General features: G+C 33.8%; 2 protein-coding genes across 2 annotated transcripts; both read left to right on the top strand.

Moving 5' to 3' along the window:
* Window positions 1-2,532: 2,532 nt before the first annotated feature.
* Window positions 2,533-6,421, top strand: LOC133678275 (pentatricopeptide repeat-containing protein At4g02750). Its single transcript, XM_062100555.1, has 2 exons — window positions 2,533-4,541; window positions 4,880-6,421. Exons 1-2 carry the CDS (start codon window positions 3,033-3,035, stop codon window positions 5,684-5,686), a joined length of 2,316 nt encoding a protein of 771 aa, XP_061956539.1. The 5' UTR covers window positions 2,533-3,032; the 3' UTR covers window positions 5,687-6,421.
* Window positions 6,422-12,939: 6,518 nt separating this feature from the next.
* Window positions 12,940-14,889, top strand: LOC133677865 (UDP-glycosyltransferase 73C25-like). The gene has a single exon (XM_062100002.1). It carries the CDS (start codon window positions 13,135-13,137, stop codon window positions 14,593-14,595), a length of 1,461 nt encoding a protein of 486 aa, XP_061955986.1. The 5' UTR covers window positions 12,940-13,134; the 3' UTR covers window positions 14,596-14,889.
* Window positions 14,890-16,450: the final 1,561 nt, after the last annotated feature.

The raw sequence follows: 16,450 nt of genomic DNA, 5'->3' as shown, positions 1-16,450 counted from the left end.
TATTGAAAATCCTCTAAGCAAACATGCATCGATGGTCTATAATGAAATAAGAGCTTATTACTCTCAATCAAACTAGAGAGGAAGTCGAGTCACTTTAAAATTTCTTAAAGGATATTTCATATTAGACAAAGTCAATGCTGACAATTTATATCATTTACAAATGTCAGTCAACAATTGGAAGATCACAAAGTAGTGTATATAACGATAAGTCTAGACATATACACCATAAACATGAAATAATTAAACACTTGCTCTTGTATGGAATCATTTCCATTGACTTAATGAAAATATTATAGATCCTCTTACTAAAGGCTTAATAAGAGAGCTTATGAATATTTCCATTACGAGGAATAGACTTACTTCTTTTAAAGATTAAAGAGTGTCATGGTAGTAACCCTACCTAACTAGCTTAAGATCCTAATATTTAGATTCAAAAGGAAAACTAAGCCACATGACACTTTTGTTAACACTCAAAAAATATTATTTGTTTCCTATTCCTATGATAAAAAGAAAGTTATCTAGCTACAATGTGACAAGGACAATTTGTGCTCTTAATGATTCTCATATAATGGTTAACCAAATGGAGTATCGCAAATTACTCTTAATAAAATATCATTTATGTAAGTGGGAAATGTGGTTTTTTTTTTTGAGAATTTAAAAAAATAGGACTAAATTCTCTAAACCATCCATCAAACTAGAAATGGTTTAGAGCCAAAATGAACACAATCATGTAAACTAAAGAAACATCTAGGAAGAGAACTATATGAGTGTCTTGATTTATGTCAAAAACTGAATAATTCAATACACCGTGTTTATTATTTAGTTGAGTAAATCTGATAGTACTTCACAAGAAAAAATTTAAAATAAAAAATTATCTATTTTGATATAGTGATTGTCCACATCATTTTAAGGGATATCATTCTTAAAAGTTGGAAAAAGAAATAGAAAAGTGAAAAACAAAAAGAAAATCCATGCTCTCTCTCTCTCTACCGTGTTTGCTTCTATGCTTTTCTTTCTCTGGTTTTAGGTTTCGTTGTTGCATAGAGAAAATTCGAGTAAGTTTTCTAGTTCATATGCCTTGATTGAATGTGCATCCTTTTAAGGTATTGTTATTGAAATTCTAGGAGGCAAGTTGCAATGAGACCTTTTGTATCTATTGACAAATAATTTATCCTTAAACACAAAGATATCATCCTTAATAGCTTCCTTTCCTTCTTGGTTTCGCTTTGAAGATTTACAACCACAAGTATTTTATATATGTGTACTTATTTTTTGTTCATATATTTTTTTATTATCTTGTAAATGTATTTAATTATTTTCACTAAACAATTTCCCCAACAACTAGAGAGTTTTTCAGAGTGAAAATAAGATTCAATGGTACAAATAATGTTTCAGGGGGCCGGGCAATCGGCAGTAGAAAATCATTTTGAGAGGAATTAAAGTTGGAATAAACTTGGAGTATACTAGGTGATCCATGTATATCTTTCCAAGAACAAGCATCCAAGTGACAAGAACTGTGTTACTGTCTTGAACTTTAAGGTTAATCAAAGGGAAGGAAAGATTCCACCGGCAACATCAATTTTACAGTTCTGTTCATTTTAATGATATTTTGCCTCCTAACAGCAACTTCGGAGACTACTCTGTGGTGCTCCGATGATATTTTAGGCTCTTATACTCATCGGTGGTTTTTGTCTGCATGGATTACTATAGACTAATTAAGCCTAGGGGCCATGCTAGTTACGTTGTGTTTTTGCCTTCTTTCTTCCTCGGCGTTGATCACAAAGGAGGACTCGTGGTTTTAGCATTACGGTAGTTTTTATAATTGTGGTTTTAAAAAAATAAAATTTAAAAAAACATTTTTAATTGTTGTTAGTTGGATTAAAATATATGTTTACTTAAAATTATAGTTGAAATTGCATTTAAAAGATATATGATTAAATTTGTTGTTGAAAATGTTATTGATGATAAAATAATTAAAAAAATATTTATTTTATAATGTTAAATTACATAAGTATATGATTATTAACACATAAAAAATATAGCAAAATAATATCAAGATCCTTGTGGACCATGAACTATTTTTTTATAGTAATCTAAAAACACAAATAAATACACAGTAAAAATAAAAAAATATATATATGTATATATAAAAATACTAATATTGGGATTTGACTTGAACTATACCCGGATCATACCGGGTCAGCAAATGGGTACTTTGATTCAATATTGCAAGGAGCTTGAGGAGGGGAGGCAAAACTGGCTGCAGCATAAAAAGGAAGCAATATAAAAGCATAAAAAAATCAAACCTGTGGTATGAACTCATTTTTTAGTGGGATCCACCTCTAAATCACATATCAATTTTTTAACCAAACAGCTATGAATTATAGTTGGGGTAAAACGCAGCCCAAACCACAATACCAAACGAAACTAGGGTTAATCCAATCCAAACTTGGGCGACTTGTCGTCTAGATCCGTGGTAACTCAAGTTTGGTCTCATTCAACCCTTGGACTCGTTCCTGACATGGTCCTCCAGCATTCCAGACCTAGTCCGTCGACGCAATATATCCAGTCCGGGTCCAATTTTGGGAGCAACGAACCCAACCTCGACTCGAACCCTATACATCTTGGGCTTGACCTGCCCTCGGGTGTCTTGTATCTAGTTCCGATTGCACTTCCGAGGTACAGTTACGCCATCCGAACCAGACTTGGCCCTAGGCACCCTGATCCCGAACTTTGATTCCGGGGGCCTGGTCCCACCGTGGCTACCGGACGTCTCAGATACAGTCCTACCCCCACCATCGGATGTCTCAAAAAATCAAAACAAATAAGATTCGAGTCTGAAAAACTAAAAACAGAAAACGTCTCAACTCTCTCATCCGCCGCGCTCTCCGCCAACACGACCCTCTGGTTTAGAATTGGAGATCCCTGGTTCAATAGCCAATAGGTTATCCGTTAAACACAAAAGTCTATAAAACCATAAACAAAATCACCTGAGCCAACTGCACCACACCAAGACCAAAACAACAGAAGCAATGGGCGGGAATTACCGTTTGAGACAGTTACACAGTAGCTGCTCCATTCCGACCATCAATTTCCAATCAGCGAAACCCAAAAACTCATACTCTTCAAAGAAAACATCAACGTCCCAAAACAACAAAAAACTGCAAAACTTCAGCACCACAGACTCTGACATTGTAAAATGGAACATTGCCATAACCACCCACATGCGAAATGGCCTATGCGAATCCGCTCTTCGAGTGTTTAACTCCATGTCTCGAAGAAGCTCGGTATCGTACAATGCAATGATTTCTGGGTACCTACGGAATCACAAGTTTGATCTTGCGAGGGACTTGTTTGATAAAATGCCTGAGAGAGATTTGTTTTCTTGGAATGTGATGTTAACTGGGTATGTCAGGAATAGAGATCTTAAAACCGCGCGTGCTTTGTTTGAGAGGATGCCGGAAAGGGATATTGTTTCTTGGAATGCCATGTTATCTGGGTATGCGCAGAATGGGTTTGTTGACGAGGCAAGAGAGATTTTTGATAAGATGCCGCTTAAGAATGGGATTTCGTGGAATGGGTTGCTTGCAGCATATGTGCAGAATGGGAGGATAGAGGATGCAAAGAGGTTGTTTGAGTCGAAGATGGATTGGACGCTTGTTTCTTGGAATTGTTTGATGGGTGGGTTTGTGAGGAAGAGGAGGTTATTGGATGCTAGGAGTGTTTTTGATAGGATGCCTAAGAGAGATGAGATTTCGTGGAATACTATTATTACTGGTTATGCACAGAATGGAGAGATGGAAGAGGCACGAAGATTGTTTGAGGAGTCTCCAGTTCAGGATGTGTTTACATGGACAGCTATGGTTTCTGGATATGTGCAAAATGGGAAACTGGATGAAGCAAGAAGTATTTTTGATAGGATGCCTGAGAAGAACTCAGTTTCTTGGAATGCAATGATTGCAGGGTATGTGCAATGTAAACGAATGGACATGGCAAGAGAATTGTTTGAGGAAATGCCTTCTAGGGATGCTAGTTCTTGGAATACGATGATTACTGGATATGCTCAGAGTGGATATATTGCTCATGCTAGGAACTTATTTGATAACATGCCTCAACGTGATTCTATTTCCTGGTCAGCTATGATTGCTGGCTACTCTCAAAACGGTTGCAGTGAAGAGGCTTTACATTTTTTTGTAGAAATGCAAAGAGATTGTGAAAGGTTGAATAGATCATCATTTACCTGTGCTTTTAGCACGTGTTCCAACATTGCAGCTTTGGAATTGGGGAAGCAGTTGCATTGCCGGCTGGTCAAGGCTGGGTACCAGACTGGGTGGTACGTGGGGAATGCTCTTCTTGCGATGTATTGTAAGTGTGGAAGCATAGACGAAGCACGAGATGCATTCCAAGAAATACTAGAAAAGGATGTGGTGTCTTGGAACACAATGATTCATGGTTATGCAAGGCATGGTTTTGGGGAAGAGGCTCTGACAGTTTTTGAGTTAATGAAGACTACAGGAATCAGGCCAGATGATGCCACTATGGTATGGTTTGACACTTTGACTTGTTAATCTGACATGTCTAACTAATTTTTAGGCTAAAGCACCAAATCCTCTACTAGCATTTTGATCCCTGTAGTACAATTAATTGTTCTTGTAACATGTAAATTTGTTATGCATTATTGAGAGAGAACCATTTGCTGCACTTAAAAAACCAGTTAAGTTACCACCTAAATTTCATTATGGTATGAGAAAATATTGTATTTAATTATATGAAGATTTCTAGAGCTGATATCCTAAAACCAAGTCATCTCACTTCATGATCGCATCTTTTCTCTATTAAACAGTGTTGAATATCTTTTTCTCTTCTATCCGTGTTTCAGGTTTCTGTATTGGCTGCTTGTAGTCATGCTGGCTTGGTAGACCAGGGCAGTGAATATTTCTACTCGATGAATCGTGATTATGGTATAACTGCAAAATTAGTGCACTATACCTGTATGGTTGATCTTCTAGGTCGAGCAGGGCAACTAGAAGAGGCCCAGAATTTGATGAAAAACATGCCTTTTGAACCAGATGCTGCAACCTGGGGTGCTTTGCTTGGTGCAAGCAGAATTCATGGCAATACAGAATTGGGTGAAAAGGCTGCTCAGATCATCTTTGAAATGGAGCCTCATAATTCAGGAATGTATATACTTCTCTCAAAATTATATGCAGCTTCAGGAAGATGGTCTGATGCTGGTAAGATGAGATTAGAAATGAGGAATAAAGGTGTGAAGAAAGTACCTGGGTACAGTTGGCTTGAAGTTCAAAATAAAATTCACACATTTAAAGTTGGGGACACTTCACACCCGCATACGGATAAGATATATACCTTTTTAGAAGAGATGGATTTGAAACTGAAGCAGGAGGGATATATCTCCTCTACAAAGTTGGTCTTTCATGATGTGGAAGAGGAAGAGAAGGTGCATATGCTCAAGTATCACAGTGAGAAATTAGCTGTGGCATATGGCATTCTGTACATTCCTGCTGGGAGACCGATCCGTGTGATAAAAAACTTGCGGGTGTGTGAAGATTGTCATAATGCCATTAAGTACATATCAAAGATTGTGGGAAGATTGATCATCTTAAGGGATAACCATCGCTTTCACTACTTCGAGGGAGGATCATGTTCCTGTAGAGATTTTTGGTGATCTAGCTGATATACTCAGTATGTTGACTTTTCCTGTATCTGAATAATTGAATTTGTTGACTCTTGTAAGAAAAGGATAGAGGTCCGCACCTGCTGCTGTGTGAAAAGAGGGCTGTTGAAGGTATCCAGAAATGGGATTACTTTTGATTTTTTGAGAAAAGATATCCTGGATTCCTTGAAAAATTTAGAAAATAGTTACAGAGTTCCAGTACTTCCGAACAAGTTTCTAGTTGATTGGTAGTGGGAGCCTGGGAGGTTGTGTGTTTAGTATAGCTTCTTCATGAAATGTAACAGAGTTTCTCGCATCTAAGAGATCATAAACCTCAGGGACCTTGTACAGTACTTACCATGAACCGGAATATGTAGTGAAAACATCCAGAATTCTCTTGTTTTGCTTATTGATAGGCAGGACAAGAAGTCATTCAGAATTCTTTTTGAGAAGAAGGGGATGATGAGAATTATCTTGCAACATCAGGATCCATTATATTTGATGATTGGATCAATTTCAAGGGCAAGAGTCAAGAATATCAAAAAACATTCAATGGGCTGATTCAAGATGTTTCGGGAGAGCAAGCTTCATGAATTACTTTTAATGTGGCATGAATTAAGTTTCAAGAAGGATCAAGCATCAATGTGACCAAGCAAGAGATGAGGCTGCTTAACATGTACTAAAGCTTGATTACACAACTTTATATTAATGATCATAACTTTAAATATAATTATTGGATTGGATCAATTACAAGGGCAAGAGTCAAAAGCATCAAAAGGATATTCAATAGGCTAATTTGAGATGTTTCGGCCAAGCAAGCTTAACATGTATTAAAGTTTGGCTACACAAATTTATATTAATGGTCATAACTTTAAATACAATCATTGGATTATATTAAAATTTTGCCAAAAAGATTCTAAAGACCTTGTTTTTTATAGGGTTAAAAATTTGTAGCAATCAAACATTGGAAAAACTTTTAGATAAGGTCCAAAAGTTATTATGTAAATTGAACTTTATTTATGAAGACTTAAGCTTAGTTATTTTATTTTAAAGTACTCCTAAACTAGTTTATATCTGGGTTTAAATTTTAGACCAATTTTTCAATATAGTTTATTTTGTTGAACTATAAATATTTTTTTTGGTTTGTAAGTTGTAATAACTCAATGATTTTAGAAATAATATTGAAGAAGATTTCTCTTGCTATTAATTCTTCATTGAACTATTCAAAACTTATCAAAGATTTATTTTTTTTATGATGTTCAACTTCATAACTTTAGTTCTTGGTTCATTTTAATCAACATGTTAAGGTTTTCATCCAATAATTATTGTTATTTGGTTTAGATAATCATTGGATCGGGTTTCATCAAATCTAATTCTAGCTTTCTTAAATTAGGACTCAATCTTGATTGTGAGTTCTAGAGTTTCTACATTAAAGGTTTGCATTAGTTGGTAACAAATCTTGGCTCTAAAATCATGTTTTGTCTATTTATTTATCTTTAAATTTAGTTTTGTTTGTGTTTTGAGTCTTGTTTTTTGTTGTTAGGTTCATTTTTCTCTCAAAAGTGCCTAACCCTAGTTTCTTTTGTTCTTAATTTTGACGTTATAGTTTCATTATTATTTTTTTCTTATTTCGGCTTTACCTTGATTTTTTGCTTGTTTGTGTCTTTCTTAATTAAAAAAAAAGTTATTTGTCAAACTAGTATTCTGTCAAAATATAAAAAGAAAAAAAAAAGTTATCTTTAATCTAGTATTATATATATATATATAAAAAGATCAAATCGTAAAATCGAGTTTGTTGAATTTGACAACCTTGGATAAATCTCTTATGGTTTCTGTTTATTGGCATAAATTTATATTGATTTCGAGTTTATTGAATTCAATATAGGAATCGGATTTATTAAGTTATCTTGTATTGATTTCAAGTTTATTTCCAATATTAGTTTTGAGTTTTTATTGAGTCATTCTTGAATTCATTTTTGCTTTCTTGATTGCCTTGTCTTTTGACATTCATTGATTGAACTTCATAAGTTGAAACTTTATGATTGATTTTTTTTTATTTCCTGAAAGAATTAAAGAGGGGAGTTAAGAGTGGTAAAAGGCAAGAGGGCGTAAAAATAATATCAAGAAAAGTCAAGTTAAGAGTGAAACACGAGTGGAGTGACACATCTTTGAGTGTAAACATGTAAAGTAGTGTATGAAGTTTACTACTAATATTTTTTTTTCTAGTTCTCAATATGTCTTTCAAAGACGATTAGCACCCAAAGTGAAGAAGTAAAGTGCATTCTTTGTGTTACAAGTAACACAACAACAGTTTAAGAGAATGGATATGTTGTTTAATGAAGTAAAAGATTAGATAAATAGACAAGTTATCGTGATGCTAATTTGCAAGAGGAACAATCCCAAAAGCTTTCTAATGCTAGGAGGCAAAGAGAGACATGTTCATATACTTGTAATTGAGATTGTAAATAAGAATGAGGATGAAGACGCAGTTGCTTTTGATCAAACTTCATTCAACCAATTAAAGAGAATTCAACAAAACAAGAATTTCAGTAATATAGGGTTTATAAAAAATGTTAGAGTTTATGATGGTTTGGATAGAAATCTTAGGAGTGAAGTATTAGAATTAAAATCTCATCTTTATAAGGAATGAATGATATAGAAACTTACCTAAAATAAGAGAAGAAAATAGAATTGATTTTTTATTATCACAATTACTCTCACGACGAAAAAAAAAGGTTAAGTTAGTTGTTATTGAGTTTATTGATTATGCTATTATATAGTGGGATCAACTTGTGTTGAGCATGAGGAATCATGAGAGGCTTATTGATACTTATAATGAGATGAAGGAGATTAAAAGGAGAAGATTTGTTCCCAGTAACTACTATTAATATTTGTATCAGAAATTGCAAAGCTTAACTCAAGGTTTTAAGAGTGTACAGTATTACCATAAAGAGATGGAGGTAGCTATGATTCGAGCAAATATAGAGAATGATAGATAAGCTATCATGATAAGGTTTTTAAATTGTTTGAACTGTGAGATAATGAATGTTGTGGAGTTACAATACTATGCAGAGTTAAAAGACATGGTGCATATGACTATAAAGGTGGAAAAACAAGTCAAAAGAAAGGGAAATTCAAAGCCTAATTAAAGTTCTAGTTTGTTTTTGTTGTCGAATTGGAAGAAAGATGATAAGGATGTCTAAAAGAGTAAAGTCGAATCACTTAAGAGCAAGAAATAAGTCTCGTCCAATATTAAAGGTACATCTAATTCCCAACCACCTTTTAATTATGATATTAAATGTTTTTTCTGTTTGGAAATAGGTCACATAGCTTTTCAATATCTAAATAAAAAAGTTATGATCTTGCGAGACAATTAGGAGATGGGAGCCAAAAATGACATTGATGATAAGAAAATTCCACCACTTGAGGATGATAGTGATGATAAGGTAGAGTATTCATTTTAAGGTGAGTCAATTAGGGTTAGGCGTGCACTAGATGTTCAAGTGAAAGAAGATGATTTGAAGAGGAAAACAAATTCATACAAGATGCCACATTAGTAATAAGGTGTGTAATATGATTATAGATAGAGGAAGTTATACTAATGTAACTAGTACCATTTTTATGGAAAAGTTAAATTTGCCTATTACAAAACATCCTAGACCATATAAATTGTAGTGGTTGTACGAGTGTGGGAAAGTAAAGGTGAATAAACATGTTTTAATCTTATTTGTTTTATTGGAAGGTATAATGATGAAGTTTTGTGTGATGTTATTTTTATGCATGTAAGACATTTACTTTTAGGAAGATTGTGACAATTTGATAGGAAAAGGTTGTATATAATAGGTTTAAGACTAGGTATTCATTTTGTAAAAGATGAAAAATACATCACCCATGTAACATTATCACTAAAACAAGTTTACAAGGATCAATTAAAATTAAAAAGAGAAAGTAAGGCCGATGAGAATGAAAATGGTGTTTTGGTTAAGAGCCTTAAGATGAGACAAAAATCAGATTTGGCTATGAGGAGAAAAGTAATTTTTTTATCGAGAGAGGGAAGAATGAAGAGATGGCCAAGAGAAGAGAGAGAAAAGAAGAAGAAAAAGAAAAGAAGGGAGTATTGAGGGGAAAATAAGAGAAAAAATGAGTTTTTATTCAAAAAGAGTGAAATCAAGAACACTTTATTAGAGTGTTCGAAACACATATAGAAAAAAAATGAACAATATGCATCTAAAGTTAACAAAGGTCGTAGTTGTGTTATTACTTAACCTGATGATTGGGTTTGGATGCATATAAGAAAGGAAATATTTACATCTCATAGGATATCAAGTTGTATCCTAGAGGAGATGGTTCATTCCAAGTCATTGAATGGATTAATGACAATGCATACAAGTTAGAAGTTTCGAGTGAGTATATTATTAGTCTTACATTTAATATTTATGATCTTTCTTCTTTTGATGAAAGTGACGATTCGAGGTCGAATCCTTTTAAGAAAATAAGGAATGATGAGAATTATTTTGTAACACCATATGACCCATTATATGTGCCGATTGGACCAATTATAAAGGCAAGAACCAAAATGATCAAATAGACATTTAACATGCTGGTTTGAGATGTTTAAGCCCAGCATGCTTCTAGAATTACTTCTAAGGTGGCGTCAAGCATTAAGTTAAGTTCTAAGAAGGATCAAGACTTTATCATTATGAACCAAGCAAAAGATACAGCTACTTAAACATATACCAGAACTTGATCATAACTTCCAATCTAACAATTGCTTTGGGCTGAAATATTGCAAGAAGATTCTAAAGGCAATGTTTTCAATAGGGTTAGGATTTCATAGCAATCAGACATCGAAAAAACTTTCTGATAAAGTCTAGAAGTTACTATGCAGATTAGACTTTATTTAATAAGACTTGAGCTTTGTTATTTTGTTTTAAAGTACTCTTAGACTACTTTATATTTGGGTTTTAATTTTAGCCCAATTTTTCAGTAGGGTTTATTTTGTTGAACTATAAATACTTTAGGGTAATCGTGTTTGAAAGCAAATTGAATAAAATTAACTTAATTATCAAGCAACCTAATATTGAAGGACAAAAAAAATAATTTAAAAAACAACAAAAAAAATTTAAGTCAACATGAGTTAACTTGTTAACCCCGCGACTATGGTCACAAGATCAGATAACCTAATAGAAAGGAAAGGGGGAAAAACACAAAGAATAATTTTCAATAAATTAAATGTTAAAGGTTAAAAATGAAATAAATTAATTTTAAAAAGGATAAAAAAAAAAGGGTCAGCCTGCATTAACCTTTGAAACCGATGACTCTAGTCATGAACCCGAGACTAACCTCATAGAAGGCAAATTGCAAAAAATAACAAAAAAAAAATTAAAAAAAAATGATATAAAAAATAACAAAGAAAAAATCTAAAAAAATGATAAAAAAAACACCTTCTTAAAAAAAAAAAAACCCGAGCAAACCTCCTAAACCTTATCTAATTTTTAAAACTCACAACTTGTGAAATATTTGGCCAATGTTTAATCAAGAAGCTTCATTCCCAAACAATTCAGTTTTGAATGATGAAATTGTGAAAAAATATCAATTTAAAAAACTTGTCAAAACAAAACAAAAATAGCAATGAAAAGAATGAAGATCAAATTTTATAGAAAAAAAAACCTCAACAATAATGAAATTGTAAAAAATAATCTAAAAAATAATCCCAAACAATAACAAAAATAGCAATAAAAAATAAGAATCAAGTTTGAAAGAATAAAAAATAAAAAGTGTGAAATTACAAAATATTTGTAATTTTATAGATTAAATATGAAGGAAAAAGAAATTGAAAAGCCTGGTCTAAAATTTAAAAGGTCTAGCATGGAGTTCGAGTAAGAGAGAGAAGGGGAAAATAAGAGAAAGAAGGGGAAAAAAAGAAATGATTGTTGGCATTAGCATGTTTTTTTTAATAATATTTAAAATATGATCAAATACAATAATATCCCTAAGTAACCTTCGTATTACCAATAAAATCAATGTAAAATGACACAAGGAATGTTGATTTTATCTTTAAAAGCAACAAAATAATTTTACTATTTTGAAAAAATTGAGAAGACCATAATGCCTCTGGTTGAAAGCAGTGTTTTTAAACCCGAGTCACGGGTTTTGACCGGGTCAACCCCATTTTTTTTATAAATCAAAACGATGTCGTTTTGGTAAAAAATAAAAAAAAAATAGTCAATGAATTGCAATTAGATTTTTAATCGAGTCTTGCCAGGTCACCGGGTCAACTCATCGGGTCAGTCAGGTTTTTAACTACCCTTCTTTTTTCATAAACTCGGTTGGGTTCTAACCCCCGGTCAACCGGACCCTGGATCGACCTGCCAAACCGGGCCGGGTTTTAAAACTATCGTGGAAAGACATACTATTTTTTTATTGTAGGATTAAATTAGTAATTTTACTATATAAAAAAATTACTAACCTAACCCTATATAAATTGTTAAAGATAATTATATTGTGATGAAAACAACACCTTGCCCCATGCTTAGTTTAAAGGTTTTTTTGGGCTAGGGGAAATTTCATCAAATCACTTTTTGAATGAATGGATCCTTCTTTTTCAGTTATTTTATTTTATTTTATTTTATTTTTAATTAAAAAGAACAAATATAAAGAATATGGTATACAAAGATATAAGAGATCCTTTCCTCACAGGGTGTTTAATAGCTCATCTTTTCCTCTATAATTCAATTATACAATCTTAAACATGATTCAAACAACAACTCCTCCGTATGTTTATATATATATATATATATATATATATATATATATATATATATATATATAAAAAACTCACTTTAACCTTTAATTTATCAATTAAAATAAATTTTAATTTAAAATTATGATTGGATTAAAAAACTTACTATGATAATATTTAGTATTGTTATAACAGTTATTTTTTAAAATATTTTTTATTCAGAAATATATCAAAATAATATTTTTTATTTTAAAAAATTATTTTTAACACCAACACATTAAAATAATCTAACAATATAAAAAATAATTTTAATCAAAAATAAATAAATAAAATTTTACCGAAAAACGATAAGTTTCCAAGACTACATTTACCGATGGTTGACGCAACATTTGCCCATAGATTGTGCTCCATTAGTCTCTAATGGGGCGTTCAAAGTATACGGGCGTGAAGGAAAAGGAGAGTCGTGAAGACTGGTACCTACTTTCCACTAGGCAGAAACTTCCGGGAAATAAGAAAAAAGCGACACATTTTACTATAATATAGTCCAGAACTTCTCCCTTATCTCCCAAGTCCTGACCTCACCTTTGCCCACCTCTCATATCCCTCTCCAGCTAGTGATGAAGCATTAATTTTAAGAGAGTAGATTGGGAGTCTCTGTGAATGTACACTTATCATCCACCGGAAAAATAACAGAACTCCTCTACTCTTGATCAGTACCATGGCTTCCCAATCCCACCAACTCCACTTTGTCTTGTTTCCTTTGATGGCTCAAGGACACATGATTCCTATGTTTGATATCGCCAAAATGTTGGCGCACCATGGTGTCATCGTCACCATAGTCACCACACAGCTTAATGCAAAGCGTGTTGCCATTCCTCTTGCTCGTGCAGCAGAATCCGGGCTCCAGATAAAGTCTGTTGAAATTCCGTTTCCTTGTCAAGAAGCAGGATTGCCAAATGAGATGGAGAATTTTGACATGCTTCCTTCACTAGGCTTAGGCTATGAGTTATTCATGGCAGCTAATATGCTACGAGAGCCGGTCGAAAGATTGTTTGAAGTGCTAACACCAAGACCGAGTTGCATAATCTCGGATATGTGTCTTCCCTACACAAGTGATGTGGCGACCAAGTTCGGTATTCCTAGAATCTCTTTCAATGGGTTCTCTTGCTTTTGTACCCTGTGTTTGCACAACATACAAATTAACAAGGTTCTTGAGAGTGTAAACTCTGAATCGCAGCTTTTCGTTGTGCCTGGACTGCCTGATCATATTGAATTGGCCACAAACCAGCTTCCTTATGCCATGTTAGATGTAAAAGATTTTTCTGCTCAAGTTTCAGGTGCTGAGATGCTGAGGTATGGGTTCATTATTAATTCATTTGAAGAGTTGGAGCCAGCATACGTTCAAGAATACAAAAGGGCAACAGGAGGTAAAGTTTGGTGCGTTGGTCCAGTTTCTGTATGCAACAAAGACGACATAGACAAAGTTCACAGAGGTGACAAATCCTCAATTGATGAATCGGAATGCTTGAAGTGGCTTGATTCACAGCAACCAAGGTCTGTAATATATGTTTGTCTTGGTAGTCTCTGTAATCTAATAACCCCACAACTGATGGAGCTCGGGTTGGGCTTGGAAGCATCAAACAAACCATTCATATGGGTTACAAGAGGTGGAGAAAAATCAAGAGAATTGGAGAATTGGTTTGAAGAGAACGGTTTTAAGGAGAGGACAAAAGGGAGAGGCCTCATAATTCAGGGCTGGGCACCACAAGTTGTAATACTCTCACATTCAGCAATTGGAAGCTTCCTAACGCATTGTGGTTGGAATTCAGTTCTAGAAGGTATATCCGCAGGCTTGCCGATGGTTACATGGCCACTTTTCGGAGACCAGTTTTGTAATGAGAAGTTAGTTGTCGAAGTGTTGAAGATTGGTGTAAGGGTTGGGTCAGAGGTTACTATAAGATGGGGAGAGGAAGAGAAATTTGGAGTGTTGGTGAAAAAGGAACAGGTAAAGAACGCTCTAAACAATCTCATGAATGATGGAGAGGAAAGTGAAGAGAGAAGAAGAAGAGTTCAAGAGCTTAGAAAGATGGCATACAAAGCAGTGGAAGAAGAGGGCTCCTCTTATCTCAGCATGAAACTGCTTATTGAAGATATCAGGAAGCACACATTTTTAGAGTAACCAGCATAATATTATCTGAATTCCCATTTCATTTCATACCAAGTTGGTTAAGACATGAGCATTAGTTTTCTGTGATAAGCTGCTAGTGATGAAATCATGTTAGTTTTGGGCTTTGCAAGAAAATATACAATATGCGTAACCTTTGTCTTACGCACAGTTTATTGTTTGCACATGAACATGAGGATCTAATTTGTGCTTCAGGGGCAAAGAGAGGTGCATCTTCCACGTGCTAAAAATCACATTTTTGGATCTCACCCCATCCATTTTCAGGAGTTGACAGCTGAGATTTTTTTACTTTTCTCTTATAGTTTCTTCCTTTTTGTCTTCTCCTCTGCTTCTGTTTTGCGCTGGCTCTGGTGTTTCTACCTTGCTGTTGGCTTACTTCCTGATCCATCCTACACTTGCGCAGTTTTTCTTTCCTTCCCTGCAATAGCGGATCTGCTATTCCATAATGTTTCTGTGTTGAAAATGCCTTGAAGTTGTTCTGTCTCTTTACAATTCTTTATTTAATCGCAATTTAGGTTTCTTTACTAATCAGGTTTCTCTCAATGAAATTATTGACTTTTACGTATAAAAAGACAAGTTTATGACAACTCATCCAAACATTTTTAGCTTTTAAATGCAAATATATGTGTTTGTACGAAATAAATATTTCAAATAATAGAGAGGTGATTTCTGGTAATAAGAATTGTCTTCTCAACAACAACATATACCTAACACAATTGAAATTGTGAATGCTAGCCACATTTTCCAATATCGTTCATGACTGAGATTTCTATAACTTGTTGGAAAACAATTTTTTTTTTTTCATCTACTTGGACAAGATTATCCTTTCTAGTCTTTACAAGGATTGAGGGAAGCTCATCTAATCCATGGAGCAAGCTATCAAATGGTTTCAACAAGTTAAATCTTTCTGAAAGTCATTTCTCAACAAAAGAACCTCTTTTGCTTCCTAATAAATGGGCCAAGAGAACCTTACTAAACCAACAAAAGCAATTTGAAAGTGGTACATTGTGAAAAATATACATGGATAGGATCAATTTTTAAGAAATAGTTAAATTGCATGTGATCCAACATGTTTCAAGACTGAGCTAGTGAATCAAAGAAAACTTCAGAAAAATGACTGAAATAGCGAGAAACAAACGTATAGATATCAGGGTTGGTTTTTTCTGTCAGCAACTGGCGCACAAGTCGATGAAACAAAAGCAACATCTAGCAACAACAGTATAAATATACCATGACATTGCAGCGTGAGTAGCAGATGGAACAGCTAGATAACTTACGGGATCACAGCAGCATCAGCAATTTCAGGATTAGACTGAAGTAACTTACCAATTACTTGTGAAATAAAAGCATAGCTGCTATATTTATAAACAAAATGTTAGGACACTTCACAAGATTATAGATACCAGGGTTGGTTTTTTTATGTGCCGCTATGGCATTAACAAAGCTTAAATAATAGTTGGTGTAGAATACAATTTTTGCATGGGAAATTTATAAGAAACATATTATGTAAAAGATCTTTCAACTAGACGTATTAGAAGCACCAAGTATAGCACAAAGCAGAATCCCATCCAACTCGAAACCTGCGTCTCAAAACATGGAATTCATTTCCTCAAGATCAACTCCATCACAGGAGAAAATGGGATGATCCCCAGAAAGATTGTAGCAGAAAGCAGAGAAGGTTGAATGTAATGATGCTTGTATTTTCATTATCAATTGATGAATTCTTAAGCATTGACTGTTCAGGACACTAACATTTGCTCTCAGATTCGACCTTGTAATTTAATTCAGCAGTGTCAGGTTTCCAGGATTTGATATGGGATAGTTTACCAAAATTTGAAACCTGGGCTAG

Source organism: Populus nigra, chromosome 18 (genome assembly GCF_951802175.1).
Source record: "Populus nigra chromosome 18, ddPopNigr1.1, whole genome shotgun sequence".
NCBI lineage: Eukaryota > Viridiplantae > Streptophyta > Magnoliopsida > Malpighiales > Salicaceae > Populus > Populus nigra.
Note: the sequence above shows the minus strand (reverse complement) of the source record. Positions and strands in the feature narration are given on the sequence as shown.

What these genes read in the sequence shown, in the direction of transcription:
- LOC133678275 (XM_062100555.1), top strand. Translation starts at nt 3,033, where the DNA reads ATGGGCGGGAATTACCGTTTGAGACAGTTACACAGTAGCTGCTCCATT. An exon ending in GGCCAGATGATGCCACTATG is followed by an intron (nt 4,542 to 4,879) that starts GTATGGTTTGAC and finishes TCCGTGTTTCAG; the next exon opens with GTTTCTGTATTGGCTGCTTG.
- LOC133677865 (XM_062100002.1), top strand. Translation starts at nt 13,135, where the DNA reads ATGGCTTCCCAATCCCACCAACTCCACTTTGTCTTGTTTCCTTTGATG.